General features: G+C 33.8%; 1 protein-coding gene and 1 long non-coding RNA gene across 6 annotated transcripts; both read left to right on the forward strand.

Annotated features, from left to right (window-relative positions):
* The first annotated feature begins 1670 nt into the window (after positions 1–1670).
* On the forward strand, positions 1671–4045 carry LOC110104730. The gene is made up of 5 exons (XR_002304069.2): positions 1671–1829; positions 1916–2067; positions 2780–2825; positions 2961–3058; positions 3564–4045. It is a non-coding gene; the product is annotated as an uncharacterized LOC110104730 (long non-coding RNA).
* A 949-nt stretch (positions 4046–4994) lies between these two features.
* On the forward strand, positions 4995–26601 carry LOC110104728 (WAT1-related protein At5g45370). Of its 5 annotated transcripts, XM_028698274.1 has the most exons (10): positions 5237–5374; positions 13890–13983; positions 15165–15454; positions 21204–21266; positions 21391–21507; positions 21740–22007; positions 22600–22755; positions 25783–25934; positions 26030–26183; positions 26276–26511. In XM_028698274.1, the coding sequence occupies exons 3-10, from the start codon at positions 15249–15251 to the stop codon at positions 26318–26320; spliced, it is 1161 nt and encodes a 386-aa protein (XP_028554107.1). In that variant the 5' UTR covers positions 5237–5374; positions 13890–13983; positions 15165–15248; the 3' UTR covers positions 26321–26511. The 5 variants fall into 5 exon arrangements, with proteins under 5 accessions (XP_020689622.1, XP_020689619.1, XP_020689618.1 ...); XM_020833959.2 differs by lacking the exon at positions 13890–13983 and having other exon boundaries at positions 5233–5374; XM_020833960.2 differs by lacking the exons at positions 13890–13983; positions 15165–15454 and having other exon boundaries at positions 4997–5374.
* The last annotated feature ends 116 nt before the right edge of the window (positions 26602–26717 follow it).

Consider the following 26717-nt stretch of genomic DNA (forward strand, 5'->3'; position numbering starts at 1 on the left):
TTAGCAATCATAATATGAGAGAGAGATGGGTAGCATTAGAAAGAAAAATTGAGAAAAAAAGATAGAAAGGAGTACGTGGAGGAACATAAATAGTGTTTCCATTAGAGGTGCCAATAAATGATCACATGACTAATCAATCTGATAAAAAAATATTTGAGTTTGAATTGACCTATTTAATAAACGGGTTAAATTCTGATCGAAGATTTTAACCTGTTTATTAAATGAGTTAGATTCAAGTTGACTAGTAAATTCACATTTAACTTGAAAAATACATTGTTTAATATTTTTCCCCTTAAATTCTTTTTCCTTGTGGATCGAATCCGTCGATCCAACCGGTTCAACCATGAATCATTCTTAAGGTCGATCTTGTTCATCCTGAAAACCATTTATGCATCAAATCAGGCTGAGCTGGCCAGAATCACGTTCAATTGGTGAACACGTCGGTTCAATTTTTGAATTACTTAATCAATATAATAAATTAATTTAATATATTAAGAATAAAATATTAAGTAGTACTTATAATTTAATAAATTAATTTTATATTTAAAAAATATATTTTTAATAAAAAAAATTCAAAATAAACATATTATCATCCTTCATAGAGAAATGCAGGTTGAAGAATCTTATTAACATGATTGAGATATGTGAGATATCTTGAGGTTAATTGACCAAATTTATTTGAATATATCTTGAGTTTAAGTTTGTAACCTATTTTATATGTCTATGACTTTGATTGGTTGATTAACTAAAATCACAGGTATTTAAGCTTTAAACATTGCTATCTTTGTCCTAGATAAACATTGAAGCAAAAGTTGCTTAGCGTATTAACTTGAATGTCTAAATTTGATTTTCCATATTTTTTAGTTGGATTAGCTATATCTAAGCCTTGACTTTTGTCATGCCATTACACTATGATGCACTGACACTTCTCCTTAAAGAGGCGTGCAGTGTCCGACACCGTATCCTACATGACACTCATCTGACACTCCTCCAACACGTGTCGGACACGCCAAAAATGTGTCCGATTAAAAAGTATTAAATACAAATTGCACACGCTTGTCCGACACGCGTATCTTAAATATTTTATGAATTTTTTTAAATATAATTTCTAGTATTTGGCGGGATTTAAACTAAATTTTTTATTTCCTATCCACAACACCAAATCAACGTCCGCACTTAATACCCAATCATCGAATATTCTCATTTTCATTTCTTTTTGGCAGTGAAGGTATTTTCATCTTCTCTCTTGGTGACTGATAAACGGTATTGACGCATGACTCTCGACATCCTAATACTAATCATTTTAAGCATAAATTCTAGTTAAATGACTTATTATTTTCAAATTTTTTTTAAAATTATACTTAATTTTTATACAATATTTTTTAAATATAAAAATTATAATACCATGTTCAACCTGTGTCCTATATTTTCGATAACTGACGTGTCCCGTGTCCGTGTCGTGTCGTATCCGTGTCGCCGTGTCCGTGTCTGTGCATCATAGCCATTGCAGCTTGTTACTACCTTTCTGAAGTTCCAGTTCTCACTTTATCTAATTTATTTGTACGCATGTAAAATTAAAATGTTAATGAACACTTATTGAAATGCGTTTATTGCTTATTTTTTGTTAAAACTACTTTTGGAGGTGCTGGGTGTTTTGGTCTCTTGTTTAAAATTCAACCAAAAATAAAATTTCATTCCTATTTTTTTTTTCTATTTTGTAGAACATTAGATATAAAGGTGTGACTTCTATCGTATATTGATGATATTTATTGCAGGTTGATGCTACCAGGCGGGGAGGATTGGCAAGATTTATTAATCATTCTTGTGAGGTTAGCTTAAGCTAATTGTTCCTCATTTAATGGGCCATCCGGGTCATTTTTTTGTGGGTTTTAATGTTTGGATTGCCTTCTTTTAGCCAAATTGCTATACAAAGGTGATAACCGTTGATGGCCAAAAGAAGATCTTTATTTATGCAAAGCGGCATATATCTACGGGTGAAGAGCTTACATACAACTACAAATTTCCATTGGAAGAGAAAAAGATACCCTGCAATTGTGGTTCCAAAAGGTACTTACAGATGTATTCTTCTATGCTTTGCAAGGTGCATTTAAGATGTCTAAAGGTGGACGATGCTGTTTTCAAAATAATGTTATACTCGATGAATGCATTTCATTCTCTGGTCAAATTTCATCTTCAGGGTAAATTATCATTCAATTATTTGCTTTTCTAACGTTTCCCCTGATCTGAGTACCATCATATGGTTCAGATTCTTTTTTGGTGTGACTGTCTGGCAGGTAGAATAGATATTGCTTCTGTGTTTGTTCCTTTCTACATGTGGTTTATAGTCTGGCTTTAACTAAACATTTTAAAGCAAATCACCATTAATAGCTAATGGATGATTGAAGGCATGTTGGATGGTTTAATCACAAAGATGATGCTAAGTATGAAGCATTTCGTGCCTTCTCATCTGATTGAAAGTGTGGTTGCTATCCTGTAATGCTGGATAGCAATGCCTGAGCAGAAATACCAGGTGTAATTGTCATGTGCCAAAGATTCAATTTTTGTTATTATGCATGGTTTACCAGTCGTTTCTTAGGATGCCTGCCTGTGAAGGGCAAGCTGCATGTATATCTGATGCTTTCCTTTTTATTTTATTTTATTTTTTATATCTGATGCTTTCCTTGTGGATAGCAATTATATATTGGAGTGAGGCCCATGTAGGTTGTGTGGATTTATCGTCATCATCACTTCCTGACAAGGATGTCTTTTGATTTTTTAGGTGCCGAGGATCAATGAACTAGAAATTGCATCTTCTTGTGGTCAAGGTTTGTATCAAGCCCCTGCCTTGTGTTTTCAATCTATGAATTCCCATTTATCATCTTGTTGTTTTGAGCTCAAGTTAACTCGGAGCCTCTCTTGTTATTATCACAATTTTTTTTTGACATTACCATCATTAATAGGCCATTGCAACAGTTGAGAACTCATAAGGTGGTCATAATTATTCGTTCATGGTATGAGCTAGGAGAACTCATATGCTGGTCATAATTATTTCTTCAAGGTATAAGCTGATTTATGATCCATTGATTTATTAAATACATATAGGTTAATCATCATTTCATTATTATGTGAAAATGCTGTTCTCTGTTGTCATTTATAAAAAAGTATAATAAATTCACGAAAATTGTTGAGTGATGGTTGTTTGTTTCTCCATTTTTATGCTATTATTAAATGCTAAGTGATTTTGCTGATAAAACCATGGTTAGCACTTGTGTTACGAGGTAAAATTATTCCAAAATATTCCTCTTTTTTTTTTCTTCTTATTTGGAATAAAGAATGCTCTTTTTAGTTGGTAACTTGTAATGTATTTCTTGTGTAAACCATGAAATTAATCATCCTATGTGATTGATAAAGCCAATTTATTGTTGTGACAACTGCCATGGATGATTCTGGTGCCCTGATGCTATAGTAATGGGGGAGACTTTGTCTTATCAAAGTTATATTTCTTATGAGATATAATTGCAAATTGTTGAATGAGTAAAGTTTGATAATTGATCATTGGTCAGGTAATCTATTCCGTGTGTAAACTATCAATTAAATCCCGAAGCATTTTTTGGATTGAAGGAAATAGGAAGTTGAGGGAAATGAAATAAAGTCTCAATAATTTGTGGGTTGACTATAAATCTGCAGCCATTGGTATGATATTTTACCCTTTTTTATACAATTATTTTTTTTACTCAAATTCCCGCATCCAAATGCTTCAGAACTGACAGATAAAAAACCAATGTCTATGGTTGTGATGAAGATGATTGTGTTTCTGAAAATAACACCTTTTGTATTACAATCATGTGTTAAAGATAAATTACTCTCATCTTCCAAATATAAATTACTCTTACCTATGATGGTTCTGTTACTGAAACTAATACCTTTCTGTGTGACAATCATAAATTTCTATGCTGCAAATAAATGATCATGTCGTGTTCTGCTTTTTTTTTAGACATGATAGACTTTAGTTTGGGCATGTACAACTAATGGTGAAAGATGCACCCAAAAGGCATAAAGATAATGTTAGTGCTGAAAGATTAAGCGGGAAAAAAGGGTTGTATGAATAAAAGTTGTGCATAATAAGTGAGGCCTGCAATGCTTTATGGTGCCGAATGTTGGCCATTAAAAGAGAAGCATAATACTAAGTTAAGTGTGGCAGAGATGAGAATGCTCAGGTGGATGAGTGGCTTTACCCTTAGAGATAGGATACGAAATGAGCATATACGTGAAAAGGTTGGAGTAGCTCCAGTAGAAGATAAAATTAGAGAGAGTCGCCTTAGATGGTTTGGTCACATAAAACGACGGCCTTTCGATGACCCGGTTAGGAGAGTAGAGGTATTAGATTTGACTTATGTTAAGAAAGGTAGGGGTAGACCTAAAAAGACTTGGTTAGAAAATATTAGAAATGACCTTTCTTTATTAGGTTTAAATGAGAATTTGACTTTTAATAGAACACAATGGAGAAAAAGGATTCATGTAGCCGACCCCACGTAGTGGGATAAAGGCTTGATGTTGTTGTTGTTGTTGTTGTTGTAAAGATTTTTGTACTTATTTTTTTTTTATTAATAAAAAAGTTTTGAAAAGGAATCCTAAGAAGCTCAGCAGCGTCTTCCTGATTACCCTTTGGCGGTGGCGTTCTGCTTACTCCACCCATCACCTTCCATCCCCGTCAAAATTGTTTTATACTTTTATATTTTAAAATACATTTATTTTAAATACATCAAATAAAAAATAGACGTTTAATTCTTATTATTTTCTTATAAATAAAGCTGCGCGTTCCACGTAGATAACTCTCGTCTTCCACTCCCAATGGTTTTTTTATTCTTAGGATAAGTTCGTCTGACGCCAGGTTCTCCTTTTTTTTTTATTTAATGTTTATCTTTTTTAAAACTAATATATTTTATATAAAACCGTAATAAAATTTATTCTCAAATTTGAAAACAACTCATCTTGTCTTCATGTCTTCATGAAGTTGCTCTCTCTACTAATCCAAAAATGTAATCTTGCTGCTTTCTGTAGTTGTTGCTGAAACGCTTTCTGTAGTTGTTGGGGAGGTGACGCAAGAGAGGGATAGGATCTTGGATGTTAAGAAATTACCCCGAGGTCATCGCCGGCGAGCACCGCGGATGGTTTTGGTCAAGCCGGCGGCTGGCGGCCGAGGTTTCGCATGGTTGCCGCATTTGGCGATGGTGCTGGTTCAGGCCATATATGGCGGATACCATGTCGTCACCAAGGCGGCCCTTAACGTTGGGATGAACCAGATCGTTTTCTGCGTCTTCCGAGATCTACTCGGTCTCAGCATCCTCGCTCCCATCGCCTATGTCCGCGATAGGTATTCTTCCCCTTTTAATCTTCGCAGTCCTCTTCTTTATGTTTCTATGAGCTTTTTTGTGTTTGTTTTCTAAGAAATAGAACGGTGAATATTATCTCTCCGAATGTTTCCTATGAAACAGAAACTGATAACTGTAGATTAGCCACTGTAGCAAGTTTAATCCAGTGGATTCAACTTTCATGAAATCTGTTTAGAATAACTATGCATTCTCAAGTAGTTCTTTATAGGATTTGGTATTAATCATTTTTTTAGTCCATTGAAGGTTGAGAAGTTTGATTAAAGCTTTTAGGTACCTGACAGAAATTTCTCCAATCTGTGCCTAATCCTTGGAATTCTTGATTTTTGATTTAGCTCTGTACTGTATTCATGAATCAATCTGTTTTTTCAAGTCAAAGATGTTATTTATTTTAAGAGTTGGTATTGGTAAACAATAAATCATGTACTGCTATGTAAATGGATTTAGAGTAAGGATTTGTTCTCGCTGCTTCTCCCATGTTTATGTCCGAACTGAGAAGCACTTTCCTCACTTTCTCCATACTTATTTCCGAAGCACTTTCCCCTCTTCCTCCAGAACACGATTTGATGTAAACAAAAATTGATTGAGAAGAAATATGATCTAGAAGAAAATAGAAGAACAAGAAATGCATCCATAGAAAAGTTCGGTAGTTAATAATAAAGCTAAAAATTGAGTCTTTTAGCCACTGTTTTTTTTTTCAAAAATTTTTTTACTAAAATATTGCAGTAAAAAACATTAAGAAAATTATCCTAAATGAAGCCTTAGTTGTTATATATGCTCTTATATTCCATCTCAATATATGTTATTCAAGTTAAGAGCTAGTATGCAAAAACAACTCCACATCCTTTTTCCTTGTTGTAGTCATAAATTGAGTACATGGAAGGTAAATAGATTGAAGTTTAACCTTAACTTGCAACACATTATGTCGATGTGAGCGAGTTGCTATAATGGAGATTTGGATTTCCATCCCCTTGCATGCTGGGCTTCGTACATCATATGACAAGAATTTGATGAATAAGATCATTCAAGATGCCTTCATTCAATGTCCTAATGTACTTGGTCATCCCTCCTCATATTTGAAATAATCATTTGCTTTATTACAAGTGACACTCTCTTTCCTAATAAGTCACGGCCGACCACCCTATTGATTGAAATAAGGTGGTGTTATGGAGTGATTCAAAGTCTTCTTTTATGTTATGACCGATAATTTTGTCATCATATATTATTGTTAAATCTCAGTCGTCCCTTGGCACTTGATCCCACTGCTAGGATGGGGATCCATGGGAGGCTCACCTAGATGATGCCGAGCTCCTTCCATATTTTGGTGGATGATTTAGGAAGGATTATATTAGGGCAATTGTTGAATCACACAGCCAAGGGAGCCCATGGCTTAACAAGTCAGTAATATGTGGGATATATTTATTATAATTAATCATATTTGATTCTTATAATTAATTAGATTAAATGTCTTTCCTTTTTCTGTTTATTCTCCTAGTGTGTACATTTATGTAATGATTCCAAGGAATAAAATAATAATTCAATTTTCTCCCAAATAACTTATACATGGTATCAAAGATTAGGAAAATCTTAAGTCTCCTCTGAGTGCCGGCGAAAAACCTTCCTCCCTTTCTTCCAACCTTCGACTGGTGCTAACTCTCCATCATCCTGCCGGCAACCTCTCTTCAAGCACCGGTAACCCTTGCCCAAAAATCATCTTCTCTTTCAACCGATAAAACCCAATCATGTCCATTGATAGCAATATCTCATCTTCCTACCCAAATATTACCGGTTCAAATATTGAAAACTCTAGATCTACAAACAACTCTTCTCATCTTCCTCCTCTCATCACAAAACACAGATTTAATGGGCAAATTTTTTTTGCAATGTTCTCAATTGGTAAGAATGTTTATTTGTGGGAGAGAGAAAGATGAATTTCTCACTGGTTAAGCTCCTATGCCATCTGACTGGTTAAGCTTCTGTACAAAAAATAAAAAGCAGAGAATCTTCTAATCATGTCTTGGCACATCAACTCCATGAATGTAGAAATTGATGAGAACTTTCTTCTTTATGAGTCGGCCCGAGAAATATGGGAGGCTGTTAAGGAAACCTACTCTAGTCCCGACAACACTTCCGAGCTATTTGCAATTGAGACCATTCTTCATGACTGCTGACAAGAGGACCTGACGATAACTAAATATTTAATACTCTAACCTGATATTTGCAACAATTAGATATATTTGAAACATTGTTAAAATTGCGCAATATGAGGCTCGCCACTGCGCAATTCCACTGAAAAATACCTCGAGGCTTATGCATCGAATATTTTTATGAGGCTTGCGCCTCAACTCAGCTGAGGTCCGCCTTGAGAAGCGCCTTGCCTCATTAGTGTGAGGTAGTATGCCTCGCCCTACTTATATTTTTTATTAAAACTTAATTAAATCTTAAACTAAAGCCCCAAACAAATCATGCCTTAATACACCCCCGATATATAACAAATTCCTCTCGACTGCCTCGACCTCTAGCCTACCACCTTTGCCGCAGCCACCACTGTCGTAGCCACCGTCATAGATCACTTGAAAGCTACACACCACCACCACTTCATCTAAAATTTAGGAGCATAATTAACTCTCATCAATATATTGATGAAAATATTTATGAAAGAGGAAGATGATTGGAATAAAGGATGAAAAAGAAGATTGAGAGGCTTGGACTCAACAGGATGAGGCATAGGAGAGACCAATTTGTTATGGCAATGACTCCCCCCTCACTAATGACCGTGCAGATGATTTCTGAGTTGTTAACAACTATTTTAGCTTTAATTGTGGGTGAGTAAGTGAGAAAGAATGAATTTGAAGTTAAACTTGATGTTATATGATACTTTTATGCAATTCTTATATTTTATGTTATTTATTCTTGGATTTCAATTCTATTTCACACAATTTATCAGTTGTCACTTTATATCATTTGCATTTTTTTTATATGTATGTCAATTTATTTCTTCATAGTTCAATAAAAAGCTGATATGTCATTTTTTAACATTTTATTTTGGTATTATATAAAAATCTCTTTCAATTTTTATTTTCACTTCAGGAAATTACTAGATTTTAAGGCTTATGTCTCAAAACGCCTTGAGGCTTACGCCTCATGAACGAAAAACGCCTCAATACCCAATTGCACAATTTTAAACTTTGATTTGAACAGTATTAATAGAAATGCCTGGAAGATCATGAACTTCATCGGAAGTCTGTAGAGACAGAAAGAATATTTAAATTCTTGATGGGTTGAACAAGAACTTGGATAGCATTAGAGGACGGATCATGGGAACCAAACCTCTTCCAAATCTTCGAGAGGCCTTTTTTGAAGATCGATGGGAAGAGAGTAGAAGAAATGTTATGTTGGGAGGCCTATAAAGATCTCCAAAGGTTGAAGAAGGAAATGCTCTTATTGTCCACAACAATTTAAACCCACCTCACATGTTAAAAATCGACACCAAAAGAAGGGAGGAAGACTATGGTGTGATCATTGTGCCAAACCAAGACATACAAAGGAGACATGTTGGAAGATTCATGAAAACCAGTTGATTGGAAGGCAAACAAATCAGCACAAGAAATTAAGGCAACCTTTGTCAACACCACGTAAGATCAATCCATCAAAGATGAAGCCATTCCTTTCACTAATGAACATTTAGAGATGTTGAAGTTTCTGCTTAACAACATCACGAACCAACAGTCTCCAAAACCTGCTATCAGCCTACACGCTTACTCAGGTATAAAATAGTCAAAACTTTAGGTTATTAACTCAGGAGCATCATAACACATGACAGGAAATATTACACTCCATCATGGTTTAAAATTGCGCAATATGAGACTCGCCTTGAGGCCCGCCTTTGCGCAATTCCAGTAAAAAACGCCTCGATACTTACGCCTCAAGTCTTTTTTATGAGGCTTGCGCCTCAACTTGGTTGAGGCCCGCCTTGAGACCAGCCTCGCCTCACTGGAATGAAGCTTACGCCTCACGCTATATATATTAAGACTTACATAAATCTTGAAGTAAATGCCCGACATTAGACTCTATAGGAGAGGAGGAAGGGGAGAGAGCCGTTCATCATAATGACGATTCAAATGAAGAACCCCTTAGTGATGACAGTGCTGATGACTTATGAGTTCTTATGTGATATGTCATTGCTATTTATTTTTGGAAATTGGAATTATATGTTAATGAAAAGATTATCGGGATTTAGGAAATATAAAATTTTTAGTTGAACAACATTTCATGTTGTCTTATTATTGGGATATTTTGATTTCACTTCATATCTTATGCTTTTTTATGTTTTATATTATTCATCCATTAGTATATAAAAAATTTATCATTTTATGTTTACGCAATCTTTTGATTTTGAGGCTTACGCCTCAAAACGCCTTGAGGCTTACGCCTCGCCTCACGAATGAAAAACGCCTCAATACCCGAATACGCAATTTTAAACATTGCACTCCATGACTATCAACGTTATCATTCAAATCGAGTAGTTAAGGTTGTTGATGACTCAATATCCAGAGTTTTGAGAAATGGTTCCGCTTTTCTCACCTTTACATAAAAACTTTTTGGTTATACTAAATGATATTCATATTCCTAATAATATTTTTGAGGCCTTATTTGATGAAAATTAGGAAAATGCCATGAAAGATGAAATGCAGACCCTGGAGAAGAACAATACCTAGGAGATCACCAACCTACCAGTAGGAAAAAAATCAGTTGGCTGCAAAATGAGTGTTCTCTGTGAAATATAAAGTTGATGGTACATTGAAAAGGTATAAGGCAAGATTGCTAACGAAAGAGTATAATCAGACATGACTACCTATGGCCAAGATAAACACCGTAAGGATCATACTCTCATTAGCAGCTAATTATAATTGGCAGCAGGAACAGCTGAATGCAAAAATGAATTCCTATACGGGGACTTGGAAGAAGAAATATTTATGGACATTTTACTAGGATTCAAGAAAAAATTTGGGGTTGACAAAATGTGTAGGTTAAAAAAGGCTCTATATAGGCTAAGACAGTCACATAAAGCTTAGTTTAGAAGATTCTAAAGTCATGCTAACTCAATGGTTATCGACAGAGCCAAAGGGATCATGCATTATTCTTCAAGCACTCAAATTCAGGGACATCATAATTTTATTAGTTTATTTGGATGATATCATCTTGACTGAGAATGATGGAAATGATAAATTAATTCTAAGGAAATGTCTTGCCAAGAAATTTGAGATCAAAGAATTTGGTAGATTAAAATATTTTCTTGGAATTGAAGTGGCCGACTCCAACAGAGGAATCTTTGTTTCACAACAAAAATACACTAATGATCTTCTTAAAAAAAAACAAGTAAACTAGCATATAAATTGGCACCAACACCAGTAAAATCAAATATCAACTTGGAGGAAGCTAAAGATGATCCAAACGTAGATAAGGGAGCCAACCAGAAACTTGTGGGAAAATTGATCTACCTTTCTCATACCATGTCAGATATATCATTTGCAATGACATGGTCAGCCAGTTCATGTAAAATTCAAAGCAGACTTACATATAAGTTATAGAAAGAACACTGCACTATCTTAAGGTGAACCCAAGTAAAGGGATTCTCTTCAGTAGAGATTGTGGAATAACCCCTAAAGCATATACAGATACAGATTACACATGATCACCGATAGATAGATGATCTAACTTAGGATACTGTAAATTCCTTGGAGAAAATCTTATTACATTGAGGTGAAACAAACATAATGTGGTGGTAAGGTCTAGTGCAGAAGTAAAATACAGAGCGATGACCTTAGGAATATATATGCTACTATGGATTAAGATAATTCTAGAAGACTGATACGCCTTAGGGTTCCCAAGTTAGGGTTTGCCCTAATGCTCTTCCAAAGATGAAATTTCTCCTCCAAATCCAAGAAAAAATCAACACAAGAGAGATGAGAGGAAGAACAAGAACCTTTGCATTCAAAATCCAAGAGAAACAAGATACAATTTGTCCACTTCGAGAAGGACAAGGTCTCCCACTACAAACCCTAGAAAAACAAGAGAAAGAAACTAAGGAGGCTAAGAGAAAACTCAAATCTTGCATGCCCTAAAAATCCCCCCTTAATCCCCACTTATAGCAAGCAAAAGATCAAACCAAACCCACTAGTGGGCTGCCCAAGCTGAACCTCCCAGCTCAGGCCTGACCCGAGCCAAACCGGTCCAGAAATGGACCGGTTCCTCTCAAGCCGACCCCCCGCTCCGCTCCGCGTCTCGCCCCGCGCCCGCGTCACCTTCAGTGGATCGACCCGCGCGGCCTCCTTCCCGGTCGATGTCGCGTGCTCCGGGGTCGCCGGCTCTTCCCCTGCCGGTCGGCGGCGGCCAGCCCGGCTCCTCCTCTGCCGGTCGGAGGCAGTCCGCATCAAAGACCTAAGGATCAAATGGGAATGACCCATAAAGCTACACTATGACAACAAATCAACAATCAACATAGCTCACAATCAGGCTTAGCATGACAAGATCAAGCACATACAAGTGGACAATCATTTCATTAAAAAAAAAATAGATAATGATCTTATAAGTATATGCTATGTTTAATCAAAAGATCAGCTTGCAGACATTTTTAACAAGCGACTTGATAATTCTCCCTTTCTATGACTGATTATCAAGCTCGGAATGAAAAATCTATATTCCCCAGCTTGAGAAGTAGTGTTAAATCCCAACCATCCCTTGACACTTAATCTCACAGCTAGGATGGGGATCCGTACGAGGTTCACTTGGATCGCACACTGATCTCCTTCCATATTTTGGTGGTTGATTTAGGAAGGATTATATTAGGGCAATTATGCATGATTATATAATTATTTATTTCTTTATTAAGATATCTTATATAGATCTATAAATAAGAATAATTTTGTGTAATAATATTAAGCTTTTCCCTCTCCAAATCTCTAAATTTAACAATTATTTTTACATTTTATTATAACTAACCCTATACATATTTTGGACTTATGTTGCTTAGATTATTCATAAATATATTATCACTTCTTGTTTACTCTCTTTTCTTTCTCATTTTCTCATTCGGTTCTCCAAATCTAATCCACTAATAAAAGGTTTAGGTATCACACATGGAGAAATTTGGACGCAATAATATCTATAACAAAAATATTACCAAGTTTGAAATTGTACAATCGGGTATTGAGGTATTTTCATTCAGTGAGGTGAGGTGTAAGTCTCGAGATATTTTGAAAATTAAATTTGATCATTAATTAAGAAAATATATGAAATAATAAGTAATGTACTAAAAGCAAAGTAAGATATCTAATAAAATTATAAAAATTCAAAATAAGGCCATTAAAAATCATACAAAGCTACAAACAACAATAAGTAAATAGCCTCTCTCACTCCTTGTTCAACATTAACAAATAATTTAAGTTCAAATTTTATGAATTCAAAAATCTTCCTTACTCTCATCATTTAGAAAGTCTTCATTAGAATTATTATTATGGTTAATTGCTATAAGAAAATGGATTTCTAACAACAAGATGAGAGGCGATGGAGGAGATGCAACGATGGTGTAACAGCAGTGGTGGAGTAGCAATCGTGATAACATGATAGGATAAGGTGTAGGTGTGAGGGTCTTTTGAGTACGAGTTTGAGGTTGTACATTTATTCTCAAATTTGATTTGATTTGGGTATATTAATAAGTTTAATTTCATATGTAAAGTAAATTAAAATATTAAAATTACCTAAACTCTAATTTTTTTTTAAGTTTACGCTTTTTCATTATTGTGTTGAGGCATGTCCTGAGGCTCCCCTCAATCCCATTGAAGTGTAAGCCTCATATGACAAGCAATAGGAATACACCACATTGCCTTGTTTTCCAAACTGTATTGAGGTGGTATCTAATCATGAATATTACAAAATATTCTAGGAAACTCCTTATCACCGGTCTTTCTAAAATCAAAATATTTATTCATAAATATCTATTTTTAATATTGATTAATATAAAAATAAATTTAAAATTCTAATTGGAACAAAAAATCATAGAATATTTTCTATAGGTATTTTTCATGAACTTCTTTTAGTATTTTTGTCTATTTTCTTCTAAACCAAATAACAAATATTCTCATACTTGAATGAAATGATGTAAGCAATGCACAATTCCCTGAGGAACGAAGAATAACATTGAAATTTGGTATCTATACTAAAAAAATGATTGCAAAATCTGCTAAATGCAACAAAAAAAGCACTGAAAAATGATGCATAAATCAATACAGTTGTTAATATTATTAAAATGCTAGTTGTATATGTTAAATATTTTACACATTTTAAGATCATCAATATGATTTCTACTAATATAAAAAAAAATACTGAAAGGCTTCTAAAAATGAAAGATCAGTGATTTTTCTTTTGCCAATAAAGAATTTAGATGTGAAACCATATGGTCCTAAGCATTTATCATGGCTTATAAGAAAGACAGTACAGGGTTTGAAAGTGGTGGGCCTATGTTTCAGAGGAGATTGAAGAGGTCTGAAGGAGTTTTTATATGCATTATCAATCAACTGCTGTGAAACAATAGGTGAGAAAGCTCTGTTGCTGTTTGCAGGAGTTTGGGCTGTTATGTCTGAGGCTTCGTTTGGGTCGATTTTTTCATTGTTTTTTAAAGCAGTTTTCTAGTTCAAAAATTAAAATTTTTTTACTAAAAAGTTGTTTATAAAGTAGTAAGAAAGCCGTCCCAAACAAAACCTAAATCTGGTGGATCATTGGCAAGGGGTAGGCTAATCTTGCTTGTAATTTTCAAAATCCCAACATTAGTCCAGCAACTTAAGGGAGATTGGGGAGTTTGATCCAAATCAAAAAAAAAAAAAAAAATTATTTTTGAAGTTTTCTTTCACTGAGACAAAGTCAAGAGGCAATTTTTTGAAAATAAATGGTCTCCCATTTAGAAATCAAGATCCCTCATTGTTAATCATTTCACTTTCTTCAGCATAAGAAAAATTGAAAATAAAAGACTATCTGTTAGAGATTGGAGCTCAAAAGAACTTTTAAGTTTTCACACCTTGTTAATCTACTGCAGCAAGTTTCCATGGCAGGGTAGTTTTTGAATGGTATTCCCAACAAGGGTGGAGCCCCCCATCTTTTGAGCCTTGCGCAATTTCATCATTGGTAACAACTGTTCTATGTAAATACAAGGGATGTAATTGAGAGAGAATGTTCATTAATTTGTTTTGTTTCCTTTAATTCTTATTATTTTCCTATACTCTTAGTTTTTATTTGAAATAGCTTTCTTACTGTTTTTTAAAATAATTTTTTAAGACAATTTCCTTTCTTCATAAATTTTTGCACTAAAAATTTATTTTATAAAGTAGTGTGAAAGCTGCCCCAAATGAAGCCTTATTCAAAAAAAAAAATTGCCCTTTTTATATAGGTAACTCATCTTTTTTCTTTGAAGTTTTTTTTTTTCTATAGATTCTTTTAATGTATTCTCTTTTAAAAAAAAAAATTATACTTTTTGGGTAGAAAAAATCCATGCTTATCATGTAATAAAATTCACATAAATATTTAATAAAAATTCTTCTCAAATAAAAAAGATTATCATGCTCAAAATATGTAATTGGCCATATAAAAATATAATAGGAGTTTTAATAAATATATATAAATATAATTGATTAGGTCTTTTTCTATCATTTAAAACGATGATAATCGTCCTTGGGATGGCTCACTCCACTAACACAGATCTAATCTTGCTGCCTTGAATAGTGTGTTGGGAGGTGAAGCAAAAAAAGGATTGGAAATTTGGAAGAGTAGACAATACCCTGAGATCACCGCCGGCGAACACCGGAGATGGTTTTGGTCAAGCCGGCGTCTGGTGGCCGAGGTGTTGCATGGAAGGCGCATTTGGCTATGGTGCTAGTTCAGGTCATAAATGGCGGGTATCTCGTCATCACCAAGGTGGCCCTTAACGCTGGGATGAATCAGATCGTTTTCTGCGCCTACCGGAATCTTCTTGGTCTCTTCATCGTCGCTCCCCTCGCTTATGTTGGCGATAGGTATTCTTTCCTTATTAGTCTTCCCGCTCTTTTCTCTTCTGTTGCTATGAGCTTTTTTTTTGTGTTTGTTTTCTAAGAAATTGCCCGGTGAATATTATCTGTCCTAGTGTTTTCCTATGAAACAGAGTCTGTTAGCTGGATTGGCCACTGTGATAAGTTTACTCCAGTGGATTCAACTTTTATTGATTCTTGTTGGAATCTCTATATGAACTAAATGCTTTTGCAATTAGTTATTCATAGGATTTCATATTTATCATTTTTTTACTCATAGCAAGCTAAAGGTTGGTAAAGTCTGATTAACCTTTTAGGTACCGTACAGATATACCTCCGATCTGTGCCTAATCCTTGATATCATTAATTTTTGGATTGGTTCTGTATTGTATTCATCACTCTGATTTTCAAGTCAAAGATGTTATTTAGTTTAAAGAGTTGGTGTTGGTAAACAGGACTTGTACTGCGATAAAATGGATTTAGAGTAAAGAACTTATTGTTGAAAAATATTAGAACAATATTTTGTATAATATAAAAGGAAAATTTGCAAAGCAAATTATTATGGAATAAAAAATAGCAAGACTATGGACTTGTCATCACTGCTTCTCCTATGGTTATTTCCGAAGCTCTTTCCTCTCTTCCTCCATAATACAAATTGATGTAAATTTTGTCGAAACCACAATCGATAATGCTAAAAATTGATTGAGAAGCTATGTTGCACCAATACGAATATGGCGACATGAATACAACACGATACAAATATGGGACACATCAATTAGTAAACGTACAAGATACGGTACAACTCAGACACAACAATAATTTATAAATCATGCATTAAAATTAAGAAAGCAATCAAACTATAATATTTAAAATGACAAAAAAATATTAAAGCAACAACATAATTAGTCTTGATGCTTATAATATCAAAATAAAAGTACATATAAAATGTCTAGTACAACATTAAAAACATAAACATAAACTGCCTAGTATATAAAGTTTCAACTATTCAGTAGAAGGAATGATAGGATTAGCTTCTTTAGGGATTTATCTTTGGACTTCAATACCATCTTCAATAAATTTCTTTGCTTCCAATTTGGACACATAAGTGAAAATTTTGCAATTTTCAATATTCTCATATCATTACAGGACTCAAATCCATATCCAGTAACATCTCATATCTTGTTATCTCTTTTAATATAAGTTGGAGTATTTCTTGATAGAAGCCAAATGTTTGTATGCACATAAACTAAATCTTCAGCTCGTTGTGGGGTAATTTTATTTCTCTTTATTGATTGGATGAAGTATGTGCTCCAATTTCTCTCACAATAAGAGGATAAAACATGACCAAGATGTTTTATGGCGATTGTTTGAAGTAGAGGTGTTGAAGCTCCATGAATCAACCACCACATCTTTGGATCTATTTCCCACCTATCATGCAAAGAGTCTTGGTCATTGGAGTTTTCTAAATAACAAAAAAATTTAACAAGCTCTATATTGATCATTCTTCTATTCTCGTCATTTGGGAAATAACGCTTCCAATATATATTCCTCATATTTGAAATTTCTAAATATTTATGTGGAGAAACTCATTAAAGATCCTCTTGAAACTATTTTTTACTTGAATTTCTTCAAATAATAGTAAAATAATATAGAATTAGATAATTATTATTCAACAAATTGAGAAATTTATTATGAAAGAAATGTTGAAATTTATCTTGAATTTAGTGAATGAGTCAAACATATAGAGATGCGTTATTTTTCCTCCATCTATCTTCCAGAACAGTACAGATAACACCCTTGAAATTAAGGGCTTCATCATTTGACATTCTCTCATATCTATATATTATTTTTTTATCCTTGCCTAGCATAGAATCCCACATCTCATAAATGAGATGTAAATATGACTTATTTGTATCCATCACTCTTAACATCTCATAAATTGAATTGGTAAAAATTAAGATATATTCAATATCATCTCATCATAAATCATATAAAATCTTCTCTTATACATGCCTTGCTTTTCCAATATCATATTCTCGATAATAAGATCATTTCTCAATTATCACTATACACTAAAGGGCATTTTTAATTTGTTTGAATTTTCTCAATATGACTATAATTAAAGCAAAACGATTTTCAGCTACTACAAGCATCCTCAAATTAGAGAAATCATTGAACATAGAGAGTCTCATGGAGTAATTCATAATAAAATTTCTAATTAAAACTGCATCTTCTACAACTATGATGCACCGCACTTCTCCTCAAAGAGACGTGCAGTGTCCGACACCATGGTCGACACGACACTCGTCCGACACTCCGACACATGTCGAACACGCCGAAAATGTGTCCGATTAAAAAAAATATTAAAAACAAATTGGACACGTGTGTTCGACATGCGTATCTTAAATATTTTGTAATTTTTTAAAAATATAATTTCTTATATTTGGCGAGATTTAAACTAAATTTCTTATTTCCTATCCACAACACCAAATCAACGCCTGCATTTAATACTCATTCATCGAATATTCTCATTTTCATTTCTCTTTGGCAGTGAAGGTATTTTCATCTCCTCTTTTTTTTGCACAATTACAAGTCTCTCTCTTGTTGAACCAGAGTTGAAAGCAGTGATATTCAATGATGATGATATTGAAGGCCAAAAACTAACATCTAAAGCTAATCCTAGTAATTGAAGCTTGAATGCTTGATGTTGTAGTAAGTGATTATTTACTTATATTTTTGTGGTTGTACTAGATATTTTGCACTAAATATATTTTATATTATAAGCTAAACAAGTTATCATATCATTCATTTATTATTGTTTATCATTTTTAATATGATTATATATATATATATATATAAATGTATTGTCGTGTTCGTGCCGTACTCGTATCCTATATTTTCAAAAGAACCGTGTCTCGTGTTCGTGTCCATGTCGTGTCCATGTCGTGTCGTGTCCGTGCATCATAGTTCTACAATCACTGTGATCCAATGATATTCATTGTAAGTAGTTTCATTTGCCTTAATATTGTTTGTTGAATAAATATTCTTCAAAACAATATTAAGAGTATGTACAACACATAGTGTCCAAAATATATAAGAATATGCTTGCTCCATAAGTAGGCATGCAATTCTACAAATTGGTGCATTATCAGTAATTACATGAATGATATTTGAAGGCCTAAACATCGTGATTATTTATTTGATTAAATTAAGAATGAAGAACTTATCTTTATACTATACTTCACCGTTTGTAACTTTAATGAACATAAATAGTTATCTGTTACAACCATGAAGTTGATAAGTGATCTTTTTTGGAGTTATGTTCACCCATCACAAATCAAACTGACCCATGTTATGTTTTAAAAATAATGTATAGTAGTTTAATAAGACTAATCTTAAAAATAATTGAGAAATAGTAAGTCATTTAACTAGGATTTGTACTTGAAATGATTAGTATTAGGATGTCGAGCATTGGATGTTGATGTTGTGTCAGACATCAAGAGGGAAGATGACAATGCTATCAAGAGCTGAGCATAAATATTGTGCAATGGGCTTCAAGTGTTGATGCAGGATAGTGTCAATCATTGATGTCAAGATAGCAATGGGCAAAGATGAGATGTTGAGATGGAATAGGGGCGTGATTGTGGGTATAGAAATAGTTGGTGTCAAGCGTCAATGTGAATACAACATAAGCCTTTAATGTTAAGGTAGTTTTGAAATGTTGATGTTGTGATGACATCACATGTCGATGTTGAGTTGGTATTGTGAAACTCTTGTCGCAACCTGCCAAAGAGATGAAAATGAGAATGTTTGGAGAATATATTTTGAGTGTGAACGATTGAGTTGAGGCTGTAGAGAGGAAATAGGAAATTAAATTTTAATTTTAAATAAATAAAATTTTGAAATGCAAGAAATTATATTTAAAAAAAAATTCTGAAAATATTTAAGACGCGAGTCAGATATACATCTCCAATCTAATTTTAATATATATTTTTAATTGGACACGTCTTAGGCATTTGTCGAAGACATGTCAGATGCATGTCGTATTCGATACGTGTTGGACACTGCATATCTCTTTGAGGAGAAGCATCAGTGTATTATAGATTTTAAATTTTTTGGAGTTATTTGGATGAGTGTACACTAAATATGGATTTTTTTGTTTGAAGTAAAATTAATGCAGTGTAAAGTCTAATTTGATGGTTGTCGGAGGTTGGCAGAATAGGTGTTGGTGGCGGCGATTGTGGGTGGCGACAGGTGACGACTGGAGACATGCAGCGGCGACGGCGGCAACAACAATGATAGAATTTACATTGCATTTGATAATCGATCAAATCTAACAGTTTTCAAATACACCAAAATTGAATTTGAGGGTGAATTCCAAATAATTCAAAATTTTATTCTTTATCTCTTTTACTTTAAAATAAACACTAACATTTCAAAAATCATGCATTTGAAATACTTTAAGCCAATTTTACTTTAAACCAAAATGCCCTTAAATCAAGATTGAAGTCATGCCAACTAAATAAACTAACATAAAACTAAGAAATAAGATAAACCCTTTCTCAGCTGATAAAATACAATCCTTCTCATCCATCATCACTAGCATCCCTCAAATACAAAATAACAAATTAAAAAAAATGCTAATGAAAATAAATACTTAAACTGCACAGAAATTAGTTTTTGCACGATGCATTTACTGCGAATATATGCGAAGATTTTCATCAAAATTATTTAACCGTATTTCTAATATTAAATTTTTTTGGCCTTAATATATTGATTCAATGATTCTTTGTTTTTGTTTATCGTGGAAAAAATAAATGAAACTTCCTCTTGGTTTCTATTATTTCCTTGTACCAGATTTTAGCTTTAGAAGCTTGTTCATTAGCCTTCTCTTGTTCCACCTATCTATTTCTTTCTTCTATCTTAATTTCTGCAATAACATGTTCCAAATTCATGGAGGTTGATGTCATCATTTTGAGTTTCACTTATGTGCAAGTAAAGTTAATAAACATAAAAGGATATCTCCATTGTGTTAACCATCCGTCTAAAATATATTTCTTTGTTCTAATATTTTCAAGAACATATTTCTTTTCTAAGGTATTCTACATATCTATTAACAGCAAGATTGAACTCATAATGCATATCAAAAAGGATGTTGGAAAGTGCATTTTAAATAATAGGTTTGCAAATCTTGTAAATGGCTGCTTTCCATTTATTTAAATTTTCATGATTTTATTCAAGTAGAGTGTTAAGCACGAATTTACTGATATTTTGATAATGAACTTAACCCTTAGTCTGCCACCTATTAATGTTTTGTCCAATGAATGGTTCTATTTTAGTGACATGGAGTGTTATCTTAGCAACAGTAAGTATAACAGAGTTCGTAATCTACCATTAAGATTGTTGGTAATAGTACTTGCATGATGTTGTAATGTAAATAGGTTCAACGGAAAAAACATATCAGTATAGTTTATAGCATGTGAAGCAATGTTCTTAGAGGTAGATTTCTGCTCCTTTGAGTGATACTCTTGATGTAAAGAATCCTCAGTAGTTTACTTTGAAGTATGGAACTAAACCTTTTCCAGTAACTTTAAGGAGAAAAACGTGTGATTTTCTTATTGAAACATTGACTAATTTATGAATATATGCAACAGTTGGTAGAGAACTTTCTACAGCTTTATCACTCTTATTTAATCATGATGCTATCTTTACTTCTCATGATGCAGTTTTATTTTTTTTGTTTTTTTTTATTTTACAGAGGGGCCCGACCTCCACTGACAGGCCGACTTCTCCTGTCATTTTTATTACTTGGATTGACTGGGTAAGCATTTGATTGCCCCAATTCAAATGTATTTGGAATTAATTTCATGTGTTTAACACAGGTGTTGCTTTTTATTTCCCTTTTCATCTACTAAATACATCTTATTAACTTTCTTGTTGATAAGGATTTTGGGCAATCAGCTTTTCTTTATTCTTGGTCTTGGATACACAAATCCTACTTATGCTGCAGCTATGCAGCCATCAATTCCTGCTTTTACATTTATCTTGGCTTCAATTATGGGGTTAGTCTGGCGCACTCAGTTTTGCACTAGTTTGAGGTTTTGTTTGGGACGGCTTTCGAAAATTTTAATTTTTGTATAAGAAAGCTGCTTTAAGAAGCAGTAAAAAGCCGTCCCAAACAAAGCCTGAGTTACCTTCCTATGGAAACTCGTATCATTATTATTATCAGTTTTATTTAAAAAATTAAAGGTCTGCACGCATAAAACTTATCTCTTGGTTGTTAATTTACTGCAGTGTGGAAAAAGTCAACTTTCGTAGAAAGGAATGTTGGATTAAGGTTATAGGTACTTCTGTTTGCATTTCTGGTGCTGCGGTGATGCTCACTTATAGAGGTCCAGCTTTATTTGGCAATGGCGTAGACCATGCAATGCTTAATGAAATGATCATGGGGTCTCAATTGGAGCATGCAAAACAGTTGGGATCTAATTTGCTAAACTATCAGCTTGGTACGTTGTGCCTGATTGCGAACTGCATAAGTATGGCTGCTTTTCTAGTTCTGCAGGTAATGGAATTCAGAACCTGTAATAAACCTATTATTGGTAACCTTTTGTGCTGATTTGATTATGATTACTGCATTGTAAGTGCGAATTATCCGTCAAACAATACATTTAATAACAAAGGGAGTATCCATGTACGAGGATCCCTCTTATATGGGACCCCATATAATTAGGGTCCTTCATGATTTGAACTGTGACTTAGGCTTCGTTTCGGATGGCTTTCTTGATGCTTCTTAAAGCAACTTTTTAGTACAAAAGTTTAAATTTTTATACTAGAAAACTGCTTAAGCAACTTGAAAGCTGTCCCAAACGAAAAGCCTTAGTCAACAATTATATTGAGGACAGAGTATTTGGAAACTAGCACTATAGTGGTGGGCCTTTTGCTCCCGGAATCAACAATTATAGATCTGAACGTCATTCTAGCAAGATAGCTGAATGAAATATTATTTGCTTAATATGTGGTGACCGGTAAAAATATTTAATATTTTGGTTGCATATAAGGTTTACCTCTTTTAAATTTAAGTTGGATATCTATTTAAAAATATTTTCAGTGTTTACTGTAGACAAGCTTCTTGATTTTCTATTTTGACATTTCAGGCTCCAGTTCTGGTTCAGTATCCTGCGACATTATCATTAACAGCATACACATACCTTTTTGGGACGCTTTTGATAGTCCTTACAGGATTATGCACTTATCGAGATTATGCAGACTGGATGTTGACAAAATCAGAGATAGTTGCAATTATATATTCTGTAAGTTCTCTAATAACATCAGCATCTTTGGCCGAAGTTGTGTTGTAAACTCTAATGTTTTTAATCTAAATAGGAGGCTAAATTGGTCGCGATAAAATCTGAACATTCTAACCTGTTTGATTTTGGTGCAACTGAAATGAAAATTGGAGAAAAAATTAATAAGAATTCTTGTATTCACAACCTAGATTTTTACCTTCTTTGGCTTGATAAGGAGAGAGTGAGGGAGTGAGTGTGTGTACGTGATGCAAAAGAGATTGTGGATATAAAAATTTTTAGCGCTTGTTTCGGCTTAAGGGAAATAAAAGAACAGAAAGGGTAGGATACATTGCCATCAAATCAATGGAAACTAATTTCATCTTCCTTCACTTAAGAACTGATCAGTTTGGGAAGGGGGCATATTGTTAATTTGCGGTGTCAATCCCCCCTGCACAAACAAGAAAAGAGATAATTAGAGATTCAAATAAATATTGTTGGAATGGTTTATATTCACACAAATTTGAACCTATTGCTTTTCCTTCCTAGCGGGCCCCTCCTTGATTTGAACTTTCACTTGGGCCCCACCCCAAGGGGGGCAGAAATTCATCTAGGTAGGCTCTATTCCGCCTAGCGTAAACTTTGGCCGGTCTAGGAGGGACCGGCCCATCCTTGACCGGTCCAAGAGAGACTAGTCCATCAATGTCATAAAGGATTGCATAAAATTATTCATGCAAATTTCATAAGCACTGTCACCAATAAAAAATGTTTAGTTTATTTGTTTTATTTATTACATGAAGAAGCTTGAATGGGAAATGATAAACCGTTCTTATTTATAGGTTTTTTTTTTTAATGTGCATGCTTTCTATTAGTCGAGATAAATGAGACCCTAAATTTAAACAATATAATTTCATTGATTATGGAATTAATTAAACAATTATTATAAGCAGTAATATTATATTCAATGAAAATGTTATACACAGTCAGTTTGAGCAAGTGAATATATTAAGCTTGAGGAGAATTTTGAAGATATCCCAGAAAATAGTAAGATGACTCGTTGGAACATTGAGACAACCGTTTTTATTTTTTTAAATTTCCACTTGAGGTTCTATAAATAGGGGGATTAGGGGACCTAAATATTGTATTTAATTTTTCTGCTCTTGCAATGAAAAGAAAGAGGATGGTTGGATACCTTTGAAGAAAAAGGTAGAGAGAGAATAATAAAAAAATAAGAGTGAGAAAGAAAAGAGAGAGGGGAATAGTGATTACTTGGCTCCCTTGTTTCTAGCTGTATGATGAAACATTTTGGCTTAGTAAACACGTGCTGGTACTGCAGACAAGGATGTTAGTGATGGAGGCCAGTTCAATGGCACCAGAAATCTCATTGCTATGAGAAGCAATCATTATTCAAGGCTTTTTGATATCTTCTCCTTCAAGCTTCTTACCTTAATATTTGGTTTTCTATTATTCTCTAAAAATTTAAAGAATTGTGCGATAAAAATTGATCTCTTCTCTATAATACTATAAATGTTTTTCCATGCATCCATGGACATAAGGGAGATAATATTTGCTGAATTGGACAAATTTTTGCGTCTTCTGTTTTAAGTTTGCTAGGTTTTTGTTATTGTTTTCTCTATTACTTTATATTTTTTCTTAACAAACCTTACTTTCCTTACTTGTTAGAAGCCCTATGGGTGTACATGAAGCGATGAGTCACTTTAACGTAATGGAATGGGGTTTTTGAAAATAGAGTGTCCTGCTGAACTAATTTAATATGCTTCGTTATGATTTTATATTAAATATTGTTTTCAATGTCAACCTGATTAGACTGCAATCCAGATCCTCAACCAATAGGTTCAATCCACATGCTCTATTCTGTTTCCAAATCTTTGATATGCTCATTGGATTAGATGAAGGCTTTGTTTGTCCTCATTTCACTTAGAAAATTTTTGGTGTTTTTTGTAAGCAGTTTTTTTAAGTTTTGCATGCTCACGTATATGGCGCATTATTAGGTCAGGTCACCAGACCTAAATCTGTGTCCGAAATCCGTGCACTTTTCATGTGCTTTTACTGCGCTTTTGTTGTATTTTTGCAAAATGGCAACTAATACACAATTTTAATTATATATTAGTTACTTTTTTGTTGAGTATTTGCAAAAATAAAATAAAAAAGGCAGCAAAAGTGCAACAAATATCTCACTCATTGTGTATTTGGTGCCCTTTTGCTGTGCTTTTCAAATACTGGGCAGCTAATATGCGCATATTAGCTGTTCTTTTGCAAAAATATATCAAAAACACAATAAAAGCGCATGAAAAGCGCATGGTTCCAGACGCAAATTTAGGTCCAGTGACCGGGCCTAATAATTCGCCCATGTATATATACTCTCTCTCTCTCTCTCTCTCTCTCTCTCTCTCTCTCACACGAGCAATTATTAGGTCCTTTCACTGGATGTAGATGAAGGTTCGGTTTTAGTCAAAAATAGGTAAAAAGTGCAAATACCGAGTTTTTTGAAAAACTCGGTATTTTTTCAAAAAACTCGGTATTTGCACTTTTTTAGACAAAACCGAACCTTCCTCTAAGTCCTTGCACCGGACCAAATAAAAACTCCTCTCACACACACACAGACAAACAATAGATAAACTAAGTTTTGTCATTCGAATTGTGTGCGTTTTTTTAATGTTTTAAAGGTGAGTGAATTAACTGTCTAATTTATTATCAAATATAAATAAAATTTCAACCATATTGGCTATGCCTGATTAAAAATGTTGTGTAAGATTGAAAGCGTTATATATGCTACATATAACTCAATTAAAAACCCCGGTAGATCATTGTAATGAGCATTACCCTTATCTCAAATATTTGGTGAAAAGCCTATAGATGAATTCTTCTCCATCATAAATTCTTGATGGATGCTACTTGATGTATTAATACAGTTTACACTTTTTTTTTTATTTTTTTGGCTTTATTGTTTGCTATTTTACCTTTTAGGGTTTAGGGTTTAACAAGTCCAATGCAAGTGATTTGAATGCTTTCTCATTCCTTTACTTCATTCAGGGATTTCTTTCATCAGCTGTCAACTACGGGCTCATAACTTGGTCCAATAAAATGATTGGACCAGCATTGGTTGCACTATACAATCCTCTACAAACATTCATGTCTGCTTTCTTGTCAGCAATTTTCATTGGGAATCCCATCTTCCTCGGAAAGTACTGTACCCCAATGATCCCATTCAAATTCATCCAAAATGTCAAATTTCTGTACGTTTAAGTTTTAAAAGCTTCTCTTATCTTATTGATCGCAGCATTTTTGGGGGACTTCTCATCATCTGTGGCTTATATCTGGTCACCTGGGCTCGTTACACAGAGAGTAAGGACACCACCAGGGCAAAGTCTTCTCAAGACCTGTTGTCAGATCCTCTTCTTCAAGAGGATGATCCATCATCCCTACCAATACAGGTAAGTTCATCCATGATTCCATTGCTTATAATCATCATATCCACGAAATTCTAGCTAAGATTTATTCTCTCCAATATCTATCTACTCATCAGATTACAGGCGGCAGTTTGAAGGAAAATGAAGAGGGCATTTCATAGTTCTTCATGTTAAGCTTCATCTATCTGTCCAAATCTGTTTGTTCTGCTTGCTTTTGCAGCTGTGTAAATTGGAAAACAGGTACAGTTCTAATATTGCCTCTGTATTATTTTATTGTGCGCATCGTTTGTGTACTATGTAGAAAAATATTTGTTTTATATTCCAATGTTGATCATGCTTTATTTCGCGTTCATAATGATATCATAGGCACATCATACAGATGTAGTTCCATGCTATTAAGGTTTTGATATTAATAAATCTATGGGGCATCTACTCATTTTTCCACAGTTGAATAATATCAAGGTTCCTTTTTATTAGTTTATAGAGAATTTTGGTGCCTGGCTGCTGGTAAAGCAGATGTGTTTTGAAGCTGGCCATTCAATAGTCATGTGTATGGCA

The sequence above is a fragment of the Dendrobium catenatum genome, unplaced genomic scaffold (assembly GCF_001605985.2).
Source record: "Dendrobium catenatum unplaced genomic scaffold, ASM160598v2 fragScaff_scaffold_1061, whole genome shotgun sequence".
NCBI lineage: Eukaryota > Viridiplantae > Streptophyta > Magnoliopsida > Asparagales > Orchidaceae > Dendrobium > Dendrobium catenatum.